This window comes from Haematobia irritans, chromosome 3 (assembly GCF_050003625.1).
Source record: "Haematobia irritans isolate KBUSLIRL chromosome 3, ASM5000362v1, whole genome shotgun sequence".
Taxonomy (NCBI): Eukaryota; Metazoa; Arthropoda; class Insecta; order Diptera; family Muscidae; genus Haematobia; species Haematobia irritans.
In genome coordinates this window covers 51,651,355-51,678,344 of record NC_134399.1, presented here as the reverse complement: position 1 = coordinate 51,678,344, position 26,990 = coordinate 51,651,355, and the positions used below count along the sequence as shown (strand labels likewise).

The 26,990-nt window shown below is 31.1% G+C and overlaps 1 protein-coding gene and 1 pseudogene across 4 annotated transcripts in view; one reads left to right on the top strand and one right to left on the bottom strand.

The window, feature by feature from the left end:
- spri (Src homology 2 domain-containing protein sprint) overlaps nucleotides 1–26,990 on the top strand; it is a 996,502-nt gene that overhangs the window by 155,098 nt on the left and 814,414 nt on the right. Inside the window, exons 1-3 of one of the 4 annotated variants that reach the window (XM_075299533.1) lie at nucleotides 648–795; nucleotides 1,689–1,810; nucleotides 26,838–26,916. In XM_075299533.1, coding sequence (XP_075155648.1) covers nucleotides 1,785–1,810; nucleotides 26,838–26,916 — 105 coding nt within the window. In that variant the 5' untranslated portion in view covers nucleotides 648–795; nucleotides 1,689–1,784. Of the gene's footprint in view, nucleotides 1–647; nucleotides 796–1,688; nucleotides 1,811–3,217; nucleotides 3,367–26,837; nucleotides 26,917–26,990 lie in introns of those variants that run through there. The other 3 variants (XM_075299534.1, XM_075299535.1, XM_075299532.1) reach the window with 3 other exon arrangements.
- Nucleotides 13,658–16,449, bottom strand: LOC142228897 (uncharacterized; annotated as a pseudogene).

The following is a 26,990-nucleotide window of genomic DNA, read 5'->3' as shown; positions in this document are numbered from 1 at the left end:
ATATATATATATATATATATATATATATATATATATATATATATATATATATATATATATATATATATATATATATATATATATATATATATATATATATATATATATATATATATATATATATATATATATATATATATATATATATATATATATATATATATATATATATATATATATATATATATATATATATATATATATATATATATACTTACTTTGGCAAATTGGTCAATATACCAACATTTTCCTTGTAAAATCGCAACTGCTAAGTCGAAAACTTGTAAGAATGACTTAATTTTCCTACACTTCTAATACATACTTTCGACTGATAAATTATAAATACACTTTTACAAAGATTCCTAAAAATTGCTTCAGATTTAAATGTTTCCCGTATATATAGCACCCAACGCATTTGACGAATTTGATGTGGTGTCGAAGATGTGGATCTACAAAATGGGGCAGGGTATAATATAGTCGGCCCCGCCCGACTTTAGACTTTCCTTACTTGTTTTAAATATGCCTTACTTCCAAGTAGACAATTTTAGATACGAATATGAGTTTTTGTTATACTTGTTTCTATCGCTTTTCGTTGAAAAAAATGTCATTTGAAGAAAAAATTTCAAAGGCCGGAAAATTAAATCAAACATTAAATCAAAGGCCGCAAAATTAAATCAAGCATTAGATCAAAGGTCGCAAAATTAAATCAAACATATATGTGTTTGTTTCTAGTTATCCTGAAAATTGATGGATGAAGTACTGAAAATCTGCAAAGTGGGGGAGAAATAATATCAGGTATTTAATGGAAATCAGTGGGATATAAGTCACCTTTGATTGCCAGCGGATTAAACAAGCATTTTCGCAGCTATCATAAATATCGATGGATGAAATTATTGACAGTAATTTCTACAAGAAAGGCGATAAAGTGCAACAACATGAAGTCTTTCTATGAGAAATTCGAGATTAATTCTCTGGAGTAAAAAAAATGAAAAAATATATTCACTAAAATGGTGCGTGAAATTTTCATGTCCCCCGCGCACATATCTCCGAGTGTTGATCGGCTTCACATTTAGCTTTGATAAGGGACTTCATCTTTAGAGCCAAATCCAAAAGGCGTGTCTTAAAGAATATTTATCATAATATTCTTTAAGACAATTGTTTTCATACTCGTTCACACTAAATCTCCTTTTTGACATTTGAAATCCTGCTTTGATACTGAAATGCGATTTGATTGATGGTCAGTAAGTGAGAATGTTGTATTAAATTGTAAATTAAAGTGAGTATACTTTTAAGAGGCAACTTGAGGCTACGCGATTATGTATTTAGGTTGCTCTAGACCATATGTATGTAGGTTGCTCTAGATCACGAGTATTCAAAACAATTTATGGCCGACTTTTCTGAAATTGGTTTTCGTTTATTGTTTTGGAAATTTGGAATAGCAAATAATGCATTGAAAACATTTAACAAAAGTCTACGGCCAATTGGGGGAGATTGGAAGAAAATTTAAATTTTCGGGTGCGAAATCTACTTCGCCCTAACGTCAAAATCGGCCGATGCCGCTCGACCGGTAAACTTTACAATTTATTATAACCCTTTAGTTTTATGTGTCATTCTATATTATCACTCAAATTTCTTATATATATGCTTTTTGGAATTTGTTATAAAATCGCCTTGTTTGTCTCTTGCAGATTAATTTTGAAGAGCGTTCGTCTTCATTGCAATGGAAACGATTGTGATATTATGAATTGTTACCATTATAGAAGTATGCAATAATAAATGGCGTCATGACGGCAGACGGTGTAATATTGCGGTAAGTTTCAAATTCACACAGTTAAACACACACACACACTAAGAACAAAATAGTAAGGACAATAAAACAATGAACAATAAGCATTTAGTGGGATACATGCAAACTATCGCTGAATCTGGCCAAAGGATCGGGGATTAACGAATCCAATAAATTTTCTACATGAGCACGCTTACAATTTTACAAACAAATTTATTTTAAATCTGGCAGACGCATTATGTGGATTGAAAATGATTCAAAGCGTAGCCAAACCCTAAGTATTTTGAGATATATGTTCGAAGCGCAAATTTCTTTATTCATTTTCAAATGAAAAAATATCAATAAACATAAAGGGGCAAACCAGCCCTATACACGCTTCTCAATTCTTTTTTAATTCTTTTTAGTTTGGAGAAGGAACTTTCCCCACTGCAGTTAGTAAACATCATGCTTAAAAAGATTACCATTGCAATTTCTACATTTGGAAATGTGTCGTCAATGTTGCTTTCTTTCAAGAGTTGATATATTTTTAACATAGAATTAGTTCCATCATTTTTTGACTGTCCGCAATTTTCAAGTATTCCGTTAAATGCAAACATTCCATTTTTAACTCTTTCTCATTAACATCTTTATAATAAAATTCAGCAATCTGGCAGGAGCTAGGGGCCCTTATTTATCGCGGGGTCCTGGGCACGTGCCCTGTGGGAAAGACGGGCCTGCCGATATGTACTTATAGGGTCCCAGAAGCCAGTGTTTTGTCCTAATTTGTCTCTATGTAGCTATGCATGCCAAATTTGGTAGAAATCAGTTCAGATTTATATATAGCTCCCATATATTTATATCTTTCCCCCGATTTTCACTCATATGGCCACAGGGGTCAAAGTTGTAATCCGATTTACGTAAAATTTTGCACAAAAAGTACAAATAACATTGTAACTATGCACACCAAATTTGGTTGAAATCGGTTCAGATTTAGATATAGCTCCCATATTTATGTTTTTCTTACTTTGGCAAATTGGTCAATATACCAACATTTTCCTTGTAAAATCGCAACAGCTAAGTCGAAAACTTGTAAGAATGACTTAATTTTCCTTCACTTCTAATACATACTTTCGACTGATAAATTATAAATACACTTTTACAAAGATTCCTAAAAATTGCTTCAGATTTAAACGTTTCCCGTATAAGTAGCACCCAACGCATTTGACGAATTTGATATGGTGTCGAAAATGTGGATCTACAAAATGGGGCAGGGTATAATATAGTCGGCCCCGCCCGACTTTAGACTTTCCTTACTTGTTTTAAATATGCCTTATTTCCAAGTAGACAATTTTAGATACGAATATGAGTTTTTGTTATACTTGTTTCTATCGCTTTTCGTTGAAAAAAATGTCATTTGAAGAAAAAATTTCAAAGGCCGGAAAATTAAATCAAACATTAAATCAAAGGTCGCAAAATTAAATCAAGCATTAGATCAAAGGCCGCAAAATTAAATCAAACATATATGTGTTTGTTTCTAGTTATCCTGAAAATTGATGGATGAAGTACTGAAAATCTGCAATGTGGGCGAGAAATAATATCAGGTATTTAATGGAAATCAGTGGGATATAAGTCACCTTTGATTGCCAGCGGATTAAACAAGCACTTTCGCAGCTATCATAAATATCGATGGATGAAATTATTGACAGTAATTTCTACAAGGAAGGCAATAAAATGCAACAACATGAAGCCTTTCTATGAGAAATTCGAGATTAATTCTCTGGAGTAAAAAAAAATGAAATTTGGTGCGTGCAATTTTAATGTCCCCCGCGCACATATCTCCAACGCCATCTCACACTGACATTCCGATGTTTTCGCGTACTTTGTATTGCTATAAAAGTTCATCGGTAATTTTAAATATATTGTCAGTCCGTTATATCCGAGTGTTGATCGGCTTCACATTTAGTTTTGATAAGGGACTTCATCTTTAGAGCCAAATCCAAAAGGCGTGAAACCACGGTGATTTCCTATGCGTAGGTTTGTATGTTGGGTTTACTGAGTGAGACGTTTATGTTTTTATTTTACAAATTTATCATAATATTCTTTAAGACAATTGTTTTCATACACGTTCACACTAAATCTCCTTTTTGACATTTGAAATCCTGCTTTGATACTGAAATGCGATTTGATTGATGGTCAGTTTCAAATTCAAACAGTTAAACACACACACACACAAACACCCTAAGAACAAAATAGTAAGGACAATAAAACAATGAACAATAAGCATTTAGTGGGATACATGCAAACTATCGCTGAATCTGACACGCACAATTGCCTATCCATCCAAAGGATCGGGGATTAACGAATTACAATTTTACAAACAAATTTATTTTAAATCTGGCAGACGCATTATGTGGATTGAACATGATTCAAAGCGTAGCCAAACCCTAAGTATTTTGAGATATATGTTCGAAGCGCATATTTCTCTATTCATTTTCAAATGAAAAAATATCAATTAAACATAAAGGGGCAAACAAGCACTATAGTTTAATTTTACTATTATTGCTTCGTTTGTTTTTTAAATTATTATAAATAATTATTTTTTGCTGTAATTTAAGAAAATTTCATATGTTGAAAGAAAAAATTGGATTTAAAAATTGTTAAAATGTCTTTAGCGCTGTACGAAGTTCAAGACAGGTAGAATTTTAGTAAAATTTATTTATTTGAGAGACTTATGAACTCAATTTTAGCAAACTTCTGTCATTTTAGGAAAATATGAACTATTTTAATTTTTAGTAAAATTGTGCACTATATTTGTATACAACTTTTTTCTTATTTTTAGTTCACATCATTAAAGTTAGCAAAAAATTAATCAAATAAAGAACATTTACTCATATTGTGCAAAATTTAACTAAAATCAACTAATCTTCATTAACTAAAATAAAGTTCAGTTGGCATTGGAGTCCCTTTTTTCTGGGTGTAAGGATGTAGAAGGAATGACTTGCCCTTTTGCCTCCTCCGACAAAGATATATACAAAGACGTTGAATCATTTCGCTGTGCTTAATATTGTCCTTGGTAAGCCGCAAATACACGCAGAGAAGGAATATGATCACCTCAAGCATGTTTGTCACAAAAATGTTATTTTCTCGTCAAATATAATGTGCTTGCCGAAATCAGATACATGATTTCCGAGAAATTAACATGGTTGCGAAAACCATGTTACATGGTCACCACCCACCCTTCTCTGGGTGTAGCTGTGGCTTTACAAATTCCCTTTTCAATTTTCCTCATATTATTCCAAGTTGGGTGTTGGTGTGGAAAGGCAAGAGCTAAAAGTTAATGGTTGCAACCTTAAATATTTGCCAACATACGCAATCACACTACAGTGACTGCACGCAGAGAAGAAACATGATTGTCACAATCATATTCGAAGAGCAAAATAATATGATAGGAGCTATTTTTGCAGCGACCATGTAACATTTTCACCTGCAACCATGTTGGCTCAGTGAACATGGTTATACGAAAAATAAAATTGTCCTAATCTAAAATGTTATTATATTAATAAAGAGAATTTTTTTTGAATCAAAATACAATGGTCACGATCTAAAATGTTATCATATTCGTCAAAAATGTTTTTCATCCAGTTAAAAGAACATGGTCACAACCTAAAATGTTTTGATCTTTATGAAAAAACTTTTTTCGTCATCGAAAAAAGGACGCCACTTGAGAAAAGAATTTGTGTTTTATTTTATTTATTTATATATAACTTTATTTATTTATAAACCAATTCATTGTTTTTATACCCTCCATCATAGGACCCTCCATCATAGGATGGGGGTATATTAACTTTGTCATTCCGTTTGTAACACATCGAAATATTGCTCTAAGACCCCATAAAGTATATATATTCTGGGTCGTGGTGAAATTCTGAGTCGATCTAAGCATGTCCGTCCGTCCGTCTGTTGAAATCAGCCTAACTTCCGAACGAAACAAGCTATCGACTTGAAACTTGGCACAAGTAGTTGTTATCGATGTAGGTCGGATGGTATTGAAAATGGGCCATATCGGTCCACTTTTACGTATAGTCCCCATATAAAGGGACCCTCAGATTTGGCTTGTGGAGCCTTTAACAGAAGCATATTTCATCCGATCCGGCTGAAATTTGGTACATGGTGTTGGTATATGGTCTCTAACAACCATGCAAAAATTTGTCCACATCGGTCCATAATTATATATAGCCCCCATATAAACCGATCCCCAGATTTGGCTTGCGGAGCCTAAAAGAGAAGCAAATTTCATCCGATCCGGCTGAAATTTGGTACATGGTGTTGGAATATGGTCTCTAACAACCATGCAAAAATTGGTCCACATCGGTCCATAATTATATATAGCCCCCATATAAACCGATCCCCAGATTTGGCTTGCGGAGCCTCAAAGAGAAGAAAATTTCATCCGATCCGTCTCTAACAACCATGCAAAAATTGGTCCATATCGGTCCTTAATTATATATAGCCCCCATATAAACCGATCCCCAGATTTGGCTTGTGGAGCCTAAAAGAGAAGCAAATTTCATCCAAGCCGGTTGTAATTTGGAACATGGTGTTAGTATATGATCTTTAACAACCGTGCCAGAATTGATCCATATCGGTCCATAATTATATATAGCCCCCATATAAAACGTTCTCCAGATTTGACCTCCGGAGCCTCTTGGAAGACCAAAATTCATCCGATCCGGTTCAAATTAGGAACGTGGTGTTAGTATATGGTCGCTAACAACCATACCAAAATTGGTCCAATCACACAAAAATTGGTCCATATCGGTTCATAATCATGGTTGCCAATAGAGCCAAAAATAATCTACCAAGATTTTATTTCTATAGAAAATTTTGTGAAAAGTTTATTTCTATAGAAAATTTTGTTAAAATTTTATTTCTGTAGAAATTTTTGTCAAAATTTTCTTTCTATAGAATATTTTGTCAAAATTTTTATTTCTATAGAAAATTTTGTGAAAATTTTATTTCTATAGAAAATTTTGTTAAAATTTTATTTCTGTAGAAAATTTTGTCAAAATTGTATGTCTACTTTGTCAAACTGAATTATATACGTATTGGATCGATCTTTTTTGATTTAATATATACCACGTATGGACTTACATACAATTTAGAAGATGGTGTTAGGAGGTTTTAAGATACCTTGCCATCGGCAAGCGTTACCGCATCTTAAGTAATTCTATTGTGGATGGCAGTGTTTAGAAGAAGTTTCTACGCAATCCATGATGGAGGGTACATAAGCTTTCGCCTGGCCGAACTTACGGCCGTATATACTTGTTTTTTTTTTTTTTTTTTTTTGTATTTATAATGTCGTGCAACCAAACATCACATATTTTTACACACTCTATTTTGGTTCAATTGCAATTCCATAAGTAATCATTCCATATTTACTTCGTGCCCATCGAATGTACCAACGCAAACATCATGTAACTGCAAATAAAAATAAATTATACCATATATCAAAATGCAGAACAAAAAACAGGTACATTTTTTTTAATTACACTTTACTTTTTTGTGTTCACATAAAACCACGTGCTACTTCTGAATAAATAAATTAACACAAAACACAATAATTTCGTATCTTCCGTCCATTCCAAGAAACAATCAACACACGACTGACGCGCAAAATGAAAATCGTGTGTACCTGCTCAATGTTTTTATAAAATTCTTTTCGCTGCAAAAAAATTAAATGGTCACGAAAACAATGTACATGGTCTTTATGGCCATGTAATGGTTCTAGACATGTCTATACGTAACCTATAAAAATACTTTTTTCCCTGCAAAAAGTAAAAAAAATTAATGGTCAGGTACATGATTTTCCCGACCATGTAATGGTCTCAAATTCTATTATTTAAATAATAGAACATGTTTGCGGCATTTAAGAACCATTTAAATGCTTAGTGCCAATATATATGTTTCTCCGCTCGAAAATTAGTTTTACAAAGACAAAATATATGCTTTTCGCGACAATTACATACTGTTACGTTTTTATATTGAGGCGTATTTAATTACCCGATAATTAAAACACAGTTCTTTTCAAATAACGACAATCTACAATTTATTTGTTTAACTGATTGGTTTCACTTATTTGCTTTACGATGTGTACTGTATAAACTTTTGCTTACGACTGACTTGACTGCTCTCTCCGCTAGGGGTTTATATACCGAGATATGACGATTTCGAATGTTCTACAACCTTTTAGATTAATCTACTACCTGGTAGATGTCGCACGGGTGACATCTACCGGGTAGATATTTATCGGCTTATGTTCATTGTCTCGCTATCTAGAACTTTCTATGGGGCGTTATTGGTGATATGGCACACATACTTTTAGGCTTATTCTCATCTTGGCTAGTGCATTCTACCATCTGGTAGACTCTAACAAGTTATGACGTAATTTTATCGTTACAATTTGAAATTTAAATTAACGGAAACTAATTTAAATAAACTTAAATCTAGAAATATCAAATTCGTAACAAAACTCTAGATAAACATTAAATGGATGCGGCAACCATGTCCAAACATGTTTCTTCTGTGCGTGTAATTCTTGGATTTCAAGTCCATTTACAAGAGGCATACAGTAGTAAAGTAGTCTCAAAATTTCGTATTCATTGTTAAAAAAAGTTCATTGTTAAAAAAAGCTCATAAAAATGAATATAACATATATACACTGAAAAACAGTGAACCCACTAGGAAGAAAACTTACGGTTAATTTTTGAATATATTTAGAAAATTTTAACTAAACATTATTACAAACGCTGGCATCACGTCGATGTCACAAAAATAAGTAAATATTTTTCGACAAATTTATTAGACATAATGTTTTTCACTTGTTTTGTAGTTTGAAAGAAAAAATTGCAAGAATGTCTTTAGTGACATACGAAGTTCAGGATGAACGCATTTCTAGTAAAGTTAACAAATTTAAAGAAATAATGAACTATTTTGTGAGAAGTACGAATTTAGTAAAACTATGCTTCATTTGTGTACAATTTTTCCCATTTTGTTTATATTTACAAACGCTTCCATAGCCTCGCCTGTCCAACCCAATTTCTTTCCTTTTGCTTTTTATTTGCCCTATTAATAATTTGGTACGTGGTGTTATTATATGGTCTTTAACAACCATGCAAAAATTGGTCCATATCGACCCTCAGATTTGACCTCCGGAACCTTTTGAAGCAGCAAAATGCATCCGATTCGGTTGAAATTCGGTAGAAAATTTAGTCAAAATTTTATTTCTATGGAAAATTTTATTTTGATAGAAAAATTTGCCAAAATTATATTTCTATAGAAAATTTTGTCAACATTTTACTTCCATAGAAAATTTTGTCGAACTGAATTATATACGTTTAATATATACCTTTTTATACCCTGCTCCACACTGTGGAACAGGGTATTATAAGTTAGTGCATATGTTTGTAACACCCAGAAGGAGACGAGATAGACACATGGTGTCTTTGGCAATAATGCTCAGGGTGGGGCCCAGAGTCGATATAACCATGTCCGTCTGTCCGTCCGTCTGTCTGAACACATTTTTGTGATCAAAGTCTAGGTCGCAATTTAAGTTCAATCGCCTTCAAATTTGGCACATGTTCCTAATTTGGGTCGGAATAGAACCCTATTGATTTTGGAAGAAATCGGTTCAGATTTAGATATAGCTCCCATATATATCTTTCGCCCGATATGCACCAATATGGACCCAGCAGCCAGAGTTTTATACCGATTTGCTTGAAATTTTGTACAAACATAACACTTAGTCGTATAGTTAAGTGTGCAAAATTTGATTGAAATCGGTTCAGATTTAGATATAGCTCCCATATATATCTTTCGCCCGATATGGACTAATATGGTCCTAAAAGTTAGAGTTTTGGCCCAATTTGGTTGAAATTTTGCACAGGGAGTAGATTTAGCATTGTAGCTATGCGTGCTAAATTTGGTTGAAATCGATTCAGATTTAGATATAGCTCCCATATATATCTTTTGCACTTATATGGACCCACAAGCCAGAGTTTTATCCCGATTAGCTTGAAATTTTGCACAAGGAGTACAATTGGTAGTATAGTCATGTGTGCCAAATTTGATTGAAATCGGTTCTTATTTAGATATAGCTTTCATATATATTTTTCGCCCAATATGGACTTATATGGCCCCAGAAGCCAGAGTTTTGGCCCAATTTGGTTGAAATTTTGCACTAGGAGTACAATTAGTAATATAGTCATGTGTGGCAAATTTGATTGAAATCGGTTCAGATTTAGATATAGCTCCCATATATATGTTTTTCTGATTTCGACAAAAATGGTCAAAATACCAACATTTTCCTTGTTAAATCGCCACTGCTTAGTCGAAAAGTTGTAAAAATGACTAACTTTCCTAAACTTCTAATACATATATATCGAGCGATAAATCATAAATAAACATTTGCGAAGTTTTCTTAAAATTACTTCATATTTAAATGTTTCCCATATTTTTTTTTTACTAAAATTGTGTTCCACCCTAGTGCATTAGCCAACTTAAATTTTGAGTCTATAGATTTTGTAAAAGTCTATCAATTTCTGTCCAAATCGAGTGATATTTAAATGTATGTATTTGGGACAAACCTTTATATATAGCACCCAACACATTTGACTGATGTGATATGGTATCGAAAATTTAGATCTACAAAGTGGTGCAGGGTATAATATAGTCGGCCCCGCCCGACTTTAGATTTTCCTTACTTGTTTTATTTAAATATACCCCGTATGGACTAACTTACAAATTAGAAGACGGTGTTAAAAAGTTTTAAGATACCTTGCCAATTTAGAAAACGATGTTAAGAAGTTTTAAGTTACCACAACCCAAGTAATTCGATTGTGGATGACAGTCTTTCGTAGAAGTTTCTACGCAATCCATGGTGGAGGGTACATAAGATTCGGCCTGGCCGATCGAATATATGTTTTTTTTTAATTTGCACCAATACAATGTATGCACCAAGGTAAAGATACAAAATGTTTGGAAGATGGGCCACTCAAATATGTTACACGTTTGTTGCTTTCAAACATATTAGAAGAAATCAAAAATATAAATATTTTGACAATACCCAAAAATTTACTTGCTTGAAGCAAAATGTGTTTGGGAGTATACAAAGGATTTTTGAGGGTGTATATGTGCAAGAAAAAAAATTGCGAAAATAAAATCAATAATTAGCATATTTATATAAAATACCAAATTTCAACCAAACAATATCGGATTCAGAAATTTCAGAAATAAAATCCCTGCTTCAGTTTTAGTTTTAATTTTCATTGACTTGAGACACGTTACATTGTGTTACTGAAGTAGCCTTTTTCAAAAAGAGGTCCAATAATGTGTGTGAAAATAATTTATAATGGATCTTGTTATGAAATAAAAGAAAACTGAAGCTTCTTTATAATGGATTTATAAGGAATAATTCATTTAAAAAATTTTAACAACCCAAAAACAAATTTATTATACACATCATATTCAACATGGGGCTGTTTTCTTTTAGCACTGTACCTATGTTATGTATTTCTAGTGAGAACTTCTCGCATCGAGAGAAAACAAAATTTTGCTTAAATTCCAATTGCTTCTGTTTCATTTTTGAAACACCATGTGAGTAAATTGTTAATGTGAGAATTACAGAACATAGGTACTGGATACCCTAAGCAGTCACAGACTAAAAAAACAGAGTACTCGTTCATCCAGGACAACTCCCAAAAAATAGAAAACTCTGTCATCAGCTGTTTAAAAACAATCTCCGAAAACAAGTCATACCTTGAATTTTTAATGTATAAAATGCCCAAATAGTAAATAATATTTACTGCTGCGATTATTTATGACACTGTACCATGTTATTCCATAAATTAGTTACAATAAATTGTTATTGTGAATATAAAAAGCGTCACTTTATCAAAATGCAATCTGGCAACACCGACGCGACTTGCACTGATGAGATGTTCTGGATAGAACTCCAGTGAAACGATGTTCAGGATAGAACATCGTGGATAGCCTATTCCAATCCCTATTAAAGGGTGTACTCTATGCGAAAATGTGTATCACTACTCCAAAACAATCAGTGATTGAGAAATGGCCACTTGTATTCAGTGATCACACACTGCAGAAACTGAGATCCACTCAAAAATAGAAACCCTATGTTCCAGACACATATGGGCCACTCACGAACATTTTCGTCATTATCGTCAGTCACTTTAACCTAACCTAACCTTATTACTAGGCCAAGGAATCTCATGCAAATGCATGTTTTTACTGGTGATCCTAAAACTGATACGGTCAAGTTATCTTTGCGAATCGTGGAATTTGCTGTTAAATGGCATTCATTTGTTTGTGTATATTTTGCTAAGAATATCCGTTTGTGCATATTTTAATACATTTTATTGTGCATATTTTGGTTTTTTGTCCATTACCCAGCAAAAACTATGTCAACATCTCATTACAATTCGCATTACCAGGAGTAAAGTTGTCATTACACATTGCGGTGAGTTATAATGTAATGACTTGTAATGACAATAATAAATACTTCTCGGTAATTTTCGGACTTAATAAAATAGAATAAATGATAGTACTATTAGGTATAATTATTCACATAATTGAGCATTTACTTAAAAAAACTCAAAAATTAATGTAACGCAAATTCTGAAGATTTTTTCGTTAAGGAATATTCTTCACGAATGTTTTATAATAATTGTGCTTTAACTTAATGACATTACCATATTATATTTTAAATTAATGCTTTATTATACCTCATTCACATTACATTTTCAAAATCGATTTTAACTAGATTTCAACTGACATTTAACTTATAAAAAGGGATTTAAAATCCACCTTTAGTAGATTTCAAACCTATTAGGTTTATTATAACGATCTACTTTTATTACTATTTGAAGTGTGAAATTAATTTGCGTGTAATATTATTTAGATGATTTGTTATATTTTTGTTTATTTCTACAGTAGTCGTTTCTATTCAAGTAGTGTTCATATTACAGCATTACTCGCCATATTTTGATCCATAGTAATCGGCTACACGGACGAAAAAGAATGTTTTTCATATGTTTGGGTGTAAAAATTATATGTTTGGAACTCAAATTTTTAAACACAATATTTTTAAGTGCAAGCACATAATGTTCATAAACTAGCATAATATGTTTGGGACATATATGTTATTATGTTAGAACATATTATGTTTAGAACATAAAATGTTTGTAAATATAATATGCTTGGATGCAAACATATATTAATTTAGAATTAGACTATAAACATATATGTGTTTAGAAAGAGAGACATAAAGTGTATGCTGGAAGTAAAATAATGAAAAATATATTCTGTGGGCTTTTGACAAAACAACATATGTCTCTTTTTCAAATTGTTCAGGAGAGCGAAAAAAAGGTTTAATGTATTAAAATAGTCATGTTGTATTTACATTTAAGAAAATTTTAAAATTTCTTATTATGAAACTTTTTATGCTCTATCTGCTGTTTGTTTTTAAAATTAATTAGGGTTTAGATTTATGGAAATATTTTAGAAAATATGAGATATGATGTTTTGTGAAAAAAATTTTTTAGAAAAAAATCAACATAATTCGATATATGTTGTTATGTCAAATTAATTTTTCCAAACCCCAAAACTAGATTTATTAACATAAGTCGAGTTACAATGTTTTATCAAATTGTTCAAGAGAAAAAAATGGGATATGTGTTGTTTTTCGAAATGCGTTTTATTGAAGCTTTTGGAAACTTAAAAAGAAAAATTCATTAAATGTATTTTAAATAAAAATAGTTACTAAAAATAAAAATTACACAAAATTCATTGAAATGTATTAAAAATTAAACTTTACTCTTATATAAAATTATTCATCGTTGTTTCGTCCAAATCGGAATCTACTTCAATTGAACATTCTCCTTCAGTCTTTAAATTTTGATAAAAATTGTGAAAATTTTCGTTGATCAATGGCAGCATTTCAATCAAATCACGTTTTTTGTTCATTGAAATAGGCAGATCAGAGGTATAACTTTGGGTTAATGATGCTGTTTGTTCCTTTCGACGACGTTGATTTATATTCAATTCTTTGAATTTTTCCTCCATTGTGTGAGAATGTTTATATTGTAATATTCCAAGTTTGTCTTTCTCATATCGCATCCAGCGCACCATCTTCCATTCAAATTTCTCACCTATAAATTATAGCCTGTATTAGAAAGAAGTTAAAAGTTATGCTTAAAATATATATACCAACCTGTGAAATTATTTGTTCTCCAACTAAAATTTTGCTTCAAAAAAGCTTGAAAGTCGTAGAAGTCATCTTGTTTCAATTCATGGACAACATATTTTTTATTTGTAGCAGCTATTAAGTTCGCCCAATCATGTGGATGTTGTATGGAACCAGAAGAATTTTTTTCTTTTTTTCTATCTGTGCATGAACTGTATCACACTCAAGGTGAGTATGACCTACGATAAGAAATTTGTGATCAATTGTTTGAATACTTGGATGATCCTGCAGGATTTTCTCGAACACTGCACTGACATACAAGTTTCGATTTTGTCCAGGACACGAATCACTATATAAAATAACGTGATTTACTGAATATGGTAGTTCCGAAAGGTATTTATAAATACAAGAACCAATATCATTTGCTCCTCGTTTTGCAATACCTTCATGCCAAATATAGCAGTCAGCTTTGTTTGTAGCACCATCATGGATAGTAAAGTTGAAAGTCCATAAAGGACGCTTGTAAAAAAATATCGATGCACTCAAATACGGAGTTGGCAGACACTGCTGCAAATCAAATGTACACATTTTTACGGACTTATCACTCATAGAAAGTCTTTTATCATTTCTTTTACATTCATAGGCGAAATCAGCCTCATTATGATGGTTAGTTAGCTGTTGCGAAAGTTCTGATTTTTCTACATCATTCTTGTTGTTTTTTATTTTTGCTTTTAATGTCTCACATTGCGTACATAAATCTAGCTGAGGTTTTTTAAACTTTAAGTCCAAAGTGCGAAATATTTCTTCAAACTTTGACTTTGAAACGGGTAACGAGATCTTATTCCTACACCGAAAGAATTCTCTTCGTTAATTTTACGAAGAATTCTTCATTAACTATTCTTCCTGAATTCTTCATTAAAATAACGAAATTTTCATTCATTTTCTTAAATTTTACGAAGAACATTTTACGAATATACGAAACTTCTACGAAACATTCTACTTTAACTTTTCTTCGTAAAAAGTTCGTACTTTTAACGAAACTTTCTTCATATTTCATGAATTTTGTGAAGAAGTTTTTACGAATATTTTACGAAACATTCTGCGTTAAAATTTCTTCATAAAAAGTACGAAACATTTTCTTTGAAATAACGAAGAAGTTTCATTGAAGTTGTAAAATTTCCGTTCGCGGCATTAAATTGTCTTTTATAATGTGCTTGAGTGTATTCCTTTATTCTATTTTTTATGCAAGTCTATGCTACTTCTCATTTGGGTGATAGCGCGCTATGAATAAAAGTGAAGCAATAAAACTAAAAATTATTCAAAAACTTAAGATGTAAAGTAGTGATGTCATTTTTCACACTTGCAACTACAACCAAATGCACTTTCGACTATAAATTTTTTTTCTAAAAGTTCGAACATTTTTCAGAAAAAAGTACGAAAGTTTTTCATAAAAAGTACGAACATTTTTCATAAAAACTATGAAAATTTTTCATAAAAAGTACGAAACATTTTCATAAAAAGAACGAAATTGTTTCATAAAAAGTACGAAGATTTTTCATAAAAAGTACGAAGATTCTTCATAAAAAGTACGAATTTTTTTCTTACAAACTACGAAAATTTTGAAAGAACTTTTCTTCGTAAAAAGTACGAAATATTTCGTACTTTTAATGAAAAGTTTCTTTGGTTGTAAAACAATGACAAATTTCGTACTTTTAACGAAATTTTTCGTTCTTTTTACGAAGAAAATTCTTTCGGTGTATAAAGGGTATACAATGTTGAAAGGTTAAGTCGGAATTAAATTAATAAATTCTAGAACTTCATTATGTTTCTCAATTGATATTTTATGAGCAGGATCATGTTTTCCACGCTTGTCGTGTTGAGAAACCCCTGGTAGTTCATCTTGAATCTTACTTTTGCAGACAGTTCTTACACTTTGCTCGGTTTCGCCAAATATTTTCAGGAAACATTGCTTGCATACTCTTGTCTTGATGCCGTGGATTTCAAAATGATATAAATATACAAATTTTCGATTTTTTTGTGTTTCAAACACATTGTCGTTGCACATGTTTGACTCCAGAACATTAGCCATAGCCCGAACACATTCGGATGTTATGTTCAGTTCTGAATTGGAACTACTACCTGAAGGAATATAGTCAGAATCATCGAAGTCAGTTTCATGAAAATCATCTTCTTCACTTTGGCTCTGGCTATCCACCTTTTCAATCATTTGAACTTTATACTGCCTAAGTTTCAATAAAGTGCTATTAATCGCCCCAACATCAAACGAAGTTTGTATTTCATTAGGAATGGGTTCCATTCTTTCTTGTCGGTAGTACTTGAAACCGAATTTATTTTTATCAAACATGTTTTCTCCCTCATATGAAATTTTTCTTGCCATGTCGGCAAGCAAGCGACCTCTCTCCATTGTGGTCTGTTATGCACCCAGAAAAAAGTGCCTTCGAAACTAAAGGAAAAAATTTTCATCAATATAGTTTATCCATTTTATTTCCATCAACGTAAATTTTTGTGAAAAATAATAAAATTTACTCGTTTCAGTAAAAAAATCCTAAACTGTAAGCAGTTAGGAATAGTTCATTAACTAGAATAAGGCATGGAATTTTACTCATACTATTTTCTTCGCTGGGTATAAGAATTTACTACTGAAAAAGAAAATCTTATTCACCGATAACAAAGCATTCGTAAAAATAAACAAAAACCGAACTAAAACCAAGTTTCCTCAAAATTAGTAAAATTTCTTATAAAATGATAATTGCGACTTCCTTTATAATAGAAAGTTTTTCATACATACGAACAACACTTGGCATAGAAAAATATTTTAGTTCATTCGTACTAAGAAGTATGCAATCCTTTCAAAACTTAAGGAAACACACTTGTTAGAATATAGGAAATTTTCCTAAATTTCTATTGTCTACCTGTAATCGATACCTGTCATCGTAATCGATGTGTTTGCGCGTGGGTGTAATCGATATGTTTGCGCGTCGGTTGTTTTTTCTAGTTGGAATCGCGTTGTTTTGGTATACGGAGAGATTGTTAAAAAATAATATGGTAAAATAATATAATAAATAACAAATAAAATATATAAAATATTTGTTATTGTAAATTAGTGAGAAAAATTTTCGTTTTTAAAAATAAATCTATCAATGTTCGTGATAGTGTATAAAGGAAGAAAACACCAGCAGAATAACAACCCTTTCATTTGTCTTCATTTTGGAATCTTCAATTATCAGGTAATATTCAGTGACGCTAACCTTTTGGAACAAAAATGTTTTATGATTTTTTATATTTGTAGGTATTGAAATTGTAAAAGGAGGACAAAATCGTTAGGCAGCAACTTATTAAAAGTGAAAAGTACAAGAAGAAGAAAAAGTGCGTTTTACAGTTGATAATATCACACGGAAATTGGAAATAGTGGAATAATAAACTAATATTTCAAAGAGATTCGATGCTGTTGATTCTTAATAAATATATTCAATATATTAATATAACATGTCTTTTATTGAAGATAAAGTTGCTTATAGAAATAAATAAAATTGTATTTAAAAACGAAGGTAAGCAGTTCTAATTATGAAGTAAAAGTTTTACCACAAATGTGTAAGATTTGTCCAAATGAATGAAAAAATTTCAATAAAATCATTCCATATATGAATTCAAATTAGTTAAATTTTTTCATTCTGTAGTATAGTGGTACATAAATATAGGAAAATGTTAACTAATGTATGGAATACATTATTCCTAATTTCTACGAAAATCACATCGTTCAAACAAATAAAAATGGCTTTGGCGCTATACGAAGTTCAACTTTCTTCACAATGAGTTCATTTTAACTTAAAGAAGGGGTCACTTTTTTCTGGGTGTGTAATGAAGAGATCGCATTTATTTAATTTTCTTAAATTAAAATGAGTATTCGGAGAGAAAATTCATTCGGAACCAAGAGAAAAGACATTTAAAAAAAAGCATGAGTTTTGTTTATCATTTTCGCATTACGGGCACTTTTTTTTTTGTTTCGTCAAAACAAATCGGAACGTACACTGAAAAAACAGTGAACCCACCAGGAAGAAAACTTTCGGTTAATTTTAGAAAATTTTGAATATTTGTAGAAAATTTTAACTAAACAGTATTACAAACGTTGGCATCACACCGATGTCATAAAAATAAGTAAATATTTTTCGACAAATACAACAAAATTTATTAGACATAACTAAGTTTTTTCACTTGTTAAAGAAAATTTTGTAGTTTGAAGAAAAAACTTGGAGTTCAAAATTGCAAGAATGTCTTTAGTGACATACGAAGTTCACGATGGACGCATTTTTGGTAAAATTTACAAATTTAAAGAAATTCTGAACTATTTTGTGGAAGACACGAATTTAGTTAATCTTTATGCTTCATTTGAGTATATTTTTTCCTTGGGTTTAGTTAATTTAACTAATGTACACAAAAAAGTATTAGAGTAAAGAAAGCTTTCTCCAAACATAATATTTCTATGAACTAAAATATAGTTAAATTGGCTTTAGTGAAATAGAGAGTTCATTTTTTTTGAGTGTAGGACGAGTAAGTCAAAATATTCAAACAAAGGTAATTAAAGGGATCTTCATAAAAACTAACGAAAGGGCACTATACACTGAAAAATAGCATGCCGGGTTCCAAAGATTGTGTCTCTATTTTAAAAATTTTGGTATTGATTCCGAGCCAATGAAGCCGAGAATTCAAGTAAGGATACTTTTAAGACACAATTTTCTTTTAAATGTGGGTTTTGTGTATTTGACTCTATGAAGCAAATTTTATTTTTTCGCTTTTTCAGCTTTTTTCATATGCTATAAAAAGTCCGTTAAAAACAAGACAGTAGAAATTGTGCTATGTAAAAACGTCTTTAAAATAAAGTGTTGAAAAACATGTCCTATTTTTTTTAACGATATTTGCTTTGTAGTCAAGATGCAAAAATGCAACAAATTTAAAGACAATTTCATTAGTTTTAAAGATTTTTTCTGAATTATTAAAGTCAAGTTGACCTTAGTTCAAAATGTTTTTTTTTCATGTTATAATACCCATTTTCAAGTCAAATCACTTAATTATAAGGACAACACGACTTCATTGAAAAGTTTATCGACTTTTGAACATGGAAAAACTTTATATTAGAGAAATGCGTCGTCTAAGCTAAGCAAAGTTTGTATTCTTATTTTAAGGACATGAAATCTTTGGCCACACGACAATATTTTTTTCAGTGTACTCTTTTTAGAGTTGTTACAGTAAAATGAAAACATTGGGAAACAGTGAAAAATTAAACAGTAAGATCTATAAAAACAAAGTTTAGTTCCTCTTTATTAATAAGTAGTCCAAGAGGAGTTGACGGATACTTTCGAAAATAAAAGCGGACATTGAGTTCGAGTTTTGCCACTAAAATTATTTCTCATTTTAGCGGCAAAACTCGAATCGGTAAAACCAGAATAACATTATAACTTTTTTCGACAAATTGTATTATAACTTGGTGGGAAATGGTCTAAAGCCACAATTGAATAAGTTTATTTTCTTTAAAATAAATTATTAAAGAAAGCAAACAACTGTTCACACTTAAATAAATTTATGTGTTGGTTGTAAAATTATTGTTTCGAATTTAAATATAATGTGCTTTTGAATGGTTATCGTTAACTTTAGGATTCGATAGAAAAATATTTATATATTACTCGACTTCACATTCTTCCTTTGTAAGAGTTGGGAGCCACCGTGGTGCAATGGTTAGCATGCCCGCCTTGCATACACAAGGTCGTGGGTTCGATTCCTCCTACGACCGAACACCAAAAAGTTTTTCAGCGGTGGATTATCCCACCTCAGTAATGCTGGTGACATTTCTGAGGGTTTCAAAACTTCTCTAAGTGGTTTCACTGCAAGGTGGAACGCCGTTCGGACTCGGCTATAAAAAGGAGGTCCCTTTTCATTGAGCTTAGCATGGAATCGGGCAGCACTCAGTGATAAGAGAGAAGTTCACCACTGTGGTATCACAATGGACTGAATAGTCTAAGTGATCCTGACACATCGGGCTGCCACATTACCTAACCTAACCTAACCTTTGTAAGAGTTTTTTGAATTTCTTCGAAAATTTCAAACTTGTGTACAAAACCCTTTTTTGTTACAATTTTTTTATTTTTGCAATAAAAAATAATATATAATTTGAAATCAGTCCATTTCGTTTATATCAAGCACTGTTCTTTTCTGAATTTAAGTCTTTTATAAGACACACTTTACAGTTTCGTAGTAAAAAGTTAATATAGTAGTATGTAATGTTGAACACCTTTTCGGGATATTCCGAACGTATTTGGAATATACGTAAAAAAATATATGTAAAAAAAATATTAAAAAAATAAAAATAAAAAATGGTGTCGGTCGAAGCAGGGATCGAACCCAGGACCCTTGGCATGCAAGGCGGACGTACCAACCCCTGCTCTACGTCGCCCACAAATGTATGTTAAACAATGTTATGTTGTTAAACAATGTTATGTTTGCATCGGCTCGTGGGCGCCGCAAGCTATGCTATATAAATATAACTTATAACGATAATTATCTCTTGATGACCATAACAGCTACGTAGGCCAGTGGTTAGTGTGCTGGCTTACAAACTGTGTGGTCCGCTGTTCGAATCCCCGTCCGGCAAATGGTAAAAGTAAAAAAAATTATAAAATATAATAATTTCTTCTAAAATGTTTGTATTACAGAAAAAGGTGCTAAAAACTCGTGGAAGTGAGAAAAATGTGAGGGAATATACAATTAGGCAGAAAAAAAGTTTGAGCACAATCTTCTTTGGGAGAAAATTCTTCTAAGCATATAATATTTTTGGGTTCAAAATGTTTCCAAACATATTATATGTTCACATAAGAACATATAGTTTTTTGGAAGACAACATTATTGAATTTGGATGGAAAAATACAAAATGTTTGGAACATAGACTACCCAAACATATTATATTGTTTAGACCAATATGCTTTCAAACATATTATATATTGGAAGAAATCAAACATATAAATGTTTGGGCAATACGCAAAAATGTATATGCTTGAAGCAAAATATGTTTGGGAGTATATGTTACAGAAGTGATTTTTTTGAGGGTGTATTAGCCTCGACTCCGACTCCGGAGTCGACTCCAGATGGTGTACCTAAATCTCATTTTAACAGTATTCCAATTGTATTTTTAAGGTTCCAAAAATAGACCGATATAAGGTTCTACTTTGCCATGTGTGTTTATATGTCTAAAAGAACTCTAATATTAAATGTTGATATGACTCGACGACAAACCTCAACATTTGTGGGATGTAAAGAACTCTACATTTTAATTTCAGGCCAATAAATTAAAATACGACACAAGATAATATAGAGACCACATCAAAATATGGGTATATAACAACAATCTCCAGAATATGTATTTATAAAAACACAAACTTACAAAAATAATTAGGCTTCCAAAAGTTTTAGAAGTAAAATCCAGGTATTGATCTATATAGGCATTTTATAAAAAAATTTTATAAAAAAATTATTAATAAATTATTTATGCAATGTGTCGGATATATAAAACAAGCATAAACTGCCAAAAATTAGGACGGGCGGAATTTTAAATAACAACTAGCATACAACATATGACAGGAATAGCTGGACAGTTACGAATATTGTTTCTATAGAAGTAAAATGGCGAAACATCGATTTATAAATGGTCTATCAGTTATGGACATTATGGGCCATTAATTTAATGTAAAGAATTTGGCTTTGATGAAACAAACCTTCTCCCAAAAGACCGGTAGTGGTTTAATTTAAAATTACAGTTTCCAAAGACATCGGGTGACGTTACAGTCCATTAATTTAATGTAAAGAATTTCGAGTGGCTTTGATGGAACAAAGCTTCTCCGAAAAGACCGGAAGTGGTTTAATTTAAAATTACAGCTTCCAAAGACATCGGGTGTATATTTCTCAAGTAATTATGTAGGGCTATCTCAAAATCTGATAAATCATGAAAATTTTAGACTGGGAAAAATTTCTTAAAAAATCGGAAGTTGGGTTTAAATGTGTTGCTATATCACAAAATTGTCTGGTTTGATCTATCTTCGAACTCGACATGCCTGCCAAAAATTCAGAACGTTACGTTCTACTGTTATATTGCCTTAAAATTTTACCTTTATCAAGATTATATATAGGATAAAAAATCGATAATTTAATATGTTAAATATGCACAGAAAAAAAGTGTCTCGTAAATTTAAGAAGATTTTTACAATCATTTATTACAAGAATTTTCCAGAATTTTAGTTCATTTTTCGTATCTTCAACGAAAATCAACTACTCGAAAGGAAATTTTACAAATTCTAAGTAGCTATCATTTAGTTCATGGCCTACAAAATACGATGGAAATTTCCTTAAAAAATTTCTTAGCTGGTAGTTAAAAATTCGTTTGTCATGCTATAAAACTACTTGTAAAATGTAAAGTATTTTGTAAATAATAAGTGCAATTTACTATAAGATTTTTTTGTATGAGAAAATATTTTTTTACGAAAAATGAACTTGAAAGTGGATAGTAATTTCTTACTGACAATTTCTATAGTTAATAATTGTTGGTAAAAAATTACCCAATGAAATATTTTTAGTTCACATGTAATTAAATTTATAGACATTTTCGTCAAAACTGGTAGATAACAGTTCATGAAAATTTTGCAAATTTTAAGTTAAACGTTACATCGTTCATAAACTGGGGTGCCTTTGCGAATATTATTCTTGGAGTAAATTGTCAGCAGATGCGATGAACTAATGCGTAGTACAGAGATCTTTATCGGCGTAGTGGAATGTGATTAATGTAAAGATGATGTTACTTGAGTTTTGTTGTGTATACATGAGCGTCGGGTTGTTTTTATTTTTGTTCATTTAGTGGTTTGTGTGTGTGTTTGTTATTCGCGGATGGTTTATTTGGCTGGATGAGGTGTTGTTTTCAATAAAGGCACATGTGTTGTTGTTGTTGTTGTAGGGATGTTTTGGCTTTGCTTGGTTTTGTTTGGCATGCTTCAGTTGTATAGTTGGCGTTGGCGTGGGCTGTTGCATCGTTTAAGCAGATATGCAACAAGGGAAAAGGGAATGTAAAGGCATGGAATATTGTGGATTTTTGAGACACATATTGGTGTTTGTTTATTAAACCTTTTAAATGAAAGTTATTAATATTTTATAGGTAGTTTAGAAAAAAGTTATTAAGAATATTTAGGAAAATATGTTGAAATTGAAAGTGTACTGAAATTTTTATTATTCTACTATGTAAAAAATTAATATTCAATTCCAATTTTTGTTATATCTCAGCGTATAGTTTATTTATAAATTGGTAAGTATTTTTTTAATATGACTTTCTTTTAAAAAGAAAATTTTTTATGTATATTATTATTTGTTAATTAATTTTTTTGGAAACCAGTTTAAAGTTTTTCTTTGTTGTAAAAACAATATTTAAGAGCAACTGCAGATGGATTCGAACAAATTTACAAAATAGAGAATTGGTAAGTTTTTTTATAAATTGGCTTTCTTTCAACTAGACTATTTACGTTTTTATGACATTTTTATCATCAAAATTACAGGTTTTTAATACCTTATTTTAGTATTTCTTTAATCAAATATTTTGGAAACCAATGTAATATTTTTAATGTAAAAAAGAAATATTTAATTTCAGAATAACCCCTTAAAAATTTAGAAAATTTTTTAGTACTCCTTTGCCTGTAATTTAATAGTGGTGGTAAAGATTCTTTAATCATTACTTTTTGTACATTAACGTCATCCTTCGTCATTTTGCCTACGGCTCATTTCAAGACGCTATAATTTTCATCGTGAGCAAAAAAGTGAACCAAACTTGAATTTATTTTCTTATTCAATTTGGTTTTAATTAGTATAAATCAAAAATTTATAAAACGGTCGAATTAGTATAACTTAAATTTACCATTTCCCAATAGACTAAAATGTGTTTTAAATCGAAAATGAGATTACGTGTCGTCATTTTGACGAATGATGACTGTCTAAGGTTAACTAGAATATTTGGTTTTTGTATGCATATTATTATTTTTTTCATTAGATTTTTTGGAAACCTATTTAATAATTTTATTTAATGTAAAAAATAAATATTTAATTTCAGAGTAACCCAAATAAATTTGGACAATTTTTTATATTTCCCCTCAGCGTACAATTTAATAGAGAATTGGTACGTTTTATATTAAAACTTTGGCTTTCTTTCAACTAGAATATTTATTTTATTATATCCTTCACATCGATAACAACACATTTTATGAGTTTATATAGAATACTTCATTATTTCTCTAATTGTTTCAGGTAAAAATTTTATGAGATACGTATTCCAAAGAAAAGTTATACCATTTGATAAAATGCCCCAAATATGGTAAGTTACAAGCTAAAATAAAGAATTAAAAAATTATATTTCATTACATAGTGTTACTTTTTAACACTTTTCATTATTGCTTCCATTTTATTCCAGCAAGAAATGTGAAAAAATTACCTACGATGAATAAAAAAAGATAAGTCAAAATGTCCAAACAGCGAGTTCAAATGAACTACTCTCTGTTCCACGTGGTCATCATTTTTATTCACAAAAAACATTGTATTAAGAACTTTCATCATAAGTTTTTATAATAAAGTACTTTTGCTTAAAGAAAGTTTAATTTTAATGTATGAAAATTTTCATAATAGTAAAACGGTTTGTTGTTCCTTTAATTATTTAATTTCTCTGTACTGTGGAATGATTGATTTAAAAATAGTTTAGTCGTCGACATTTTAAAGAGACTGTAAACCAATTTTTATTATCGGGTTTCCCATAAAATAAGCAAGTAAACCAGAGTAATACTGACTTTTTAACTTGGTAGGGGTATATAAATCTTATGGTGTTGTAAAAATGAACTAAAATACAATGTTATAGATGAACTAAAATTTAAGAGAATTATAAACTAGACAAGTTGAAAAAAAAAAAATTTTGCAATGGAAAAGGGTTCACTGTTTTTTCAGTGCGGGCAATGCAATTGACTAATTCAGCCCATATTCTAGTCAAACCTAATTTTTACATCACCGTGAAATTTCACCCGTATAAATACACTTTGAATGGCCTTAAATCCAGTACTTCGTTTTTCGTTGTTCGATTGAAACCCCTAATAGAATCTAATTTGTCGAAATATTTCTTTAGCTAGAAAGATATGAAGTGTTTTTTCAAATTTTGTTTCGCCGGAGTCGAGCAAAATTTCTACGACTCCAGCAAAATCTTCAGACTCCGACTCCGGCTCCGACTTCACAGCCCTGGTCAAGATACAAAAAGTCAACAAATTTAAAGACAATTTCATTGATTTCAAAGAAATTTTCGGAATTATTAACGCCGAGTGGAACTTATCAAAACAAAATTTTCTTTCGTTTTAAGATAGCCAAGTGAGGTCACTTAACTGTAGGGACAAAATGACTTCATTGAAAGATTTATGGACTTTTGGACAAGGAAAAACTCTTCTATACTAAGCAAAATTCGCATTTGGCAATATTATTTTCTTAGGAAAGGGAGGATTTGAAGATTCTTTATACGAAGTTCCTTTGAATCGTGGCCCAGTGGATAGTGAGCTTATTTAAAACACGTTTGGTCTCTGGTTCGATTCCCGGTATGGACAAAAGCTAAAGTTGTTAGAACTTTTTGCAACGTTTGTTATAATTGTATTGCATTGTGTAATAGTCAGGGTTGGCCTGTCACAAACTGTGACTTTTGTGATATACATTTGCGACTGTATAATACGTATGTCGCAAAAGTCGTAAACCTACTGTAGAAAACCTAATTTTGAATAGAAGAAATTATGAATATTTTTACATTTAGTTTGGCTCCCTGATCGCTGTCAGTTTCTGCAGAAATCCCCGTTGGTGAGTGTGTAAAATACATTGGGGTTATATTGGGCAGGCGGCTGAACTTTAAGCTAAGAAAGGACGAGAAAAGCCACGGTTGCCTCGTGCAAAAGGGAATAGAGAAAATGGGACTAAAACCGAAAATTGTGAACATTCCTAAGAATAGAAACTTCTTCGCACATACCATCGTATTGGATATCATCGAATTCGTTGCCTAGCTGACGCGACTAAAATATTTTGAGTTTGCGACTTTGTTACTTTTTCTACATTAACGACGCATATGTGACGGTTACGACGTTTATAACTTTGCGACAGTCGCAAACCTAAAAAAGTTTGATACAGACCATCTCTGGTAATAGTACAGTGCTTGACATAAGCTACATCGATAGTGGAATAACAAGGTACATACTTATTTACGATTAAAATAATAATTGTTATAACAAGTGACAAAATAGCAACTAAAGCAAAACTCAATATTTTTTAAGGTAACATATAAATAAGCTATATAAATAAATAAAATTCCACCTATAAATAAAATTGAAGTAAAAAATTAAGGTCAGCTTGGTATATACATATATGTTCCTCACATAACGAAGAGTTGACTTTTCAAAGGAACGGAACTTAAAACCAAAAAAAAGATTAGAGTATACTTTACCCCGCTTTTCCAAAAATCGGGTTTAATTCCTATAACGATATTATATTATAGCAATGGGGAATTTCCTTTGCATAACATTTTGTTTCTGAGTAAACTCTTTTTCTTTGTGTGCTGTAAATTGTCCACAATTTATCTATGAACTACAAATAAGTGATGGAGCAAATTATCTTTTTTATTCGAAACGATATAACCCTATTTATATGACTTTGGTTGACTCTGTGAATGATTCAATTTATTTTATATATTTTTTTTCTTTCCAGGCGAGATATTGCAGCTGAAAATGGGGAGGAATACAGAGAGCCACCTCCTCGTATACGGGGTCAAAGTACATATCTTGCGGTAAGTCTCCCACAAGTTTATGCATGTTTATGGTTGTATTTATGAATAATGTTGATGATTACACCACATTCATT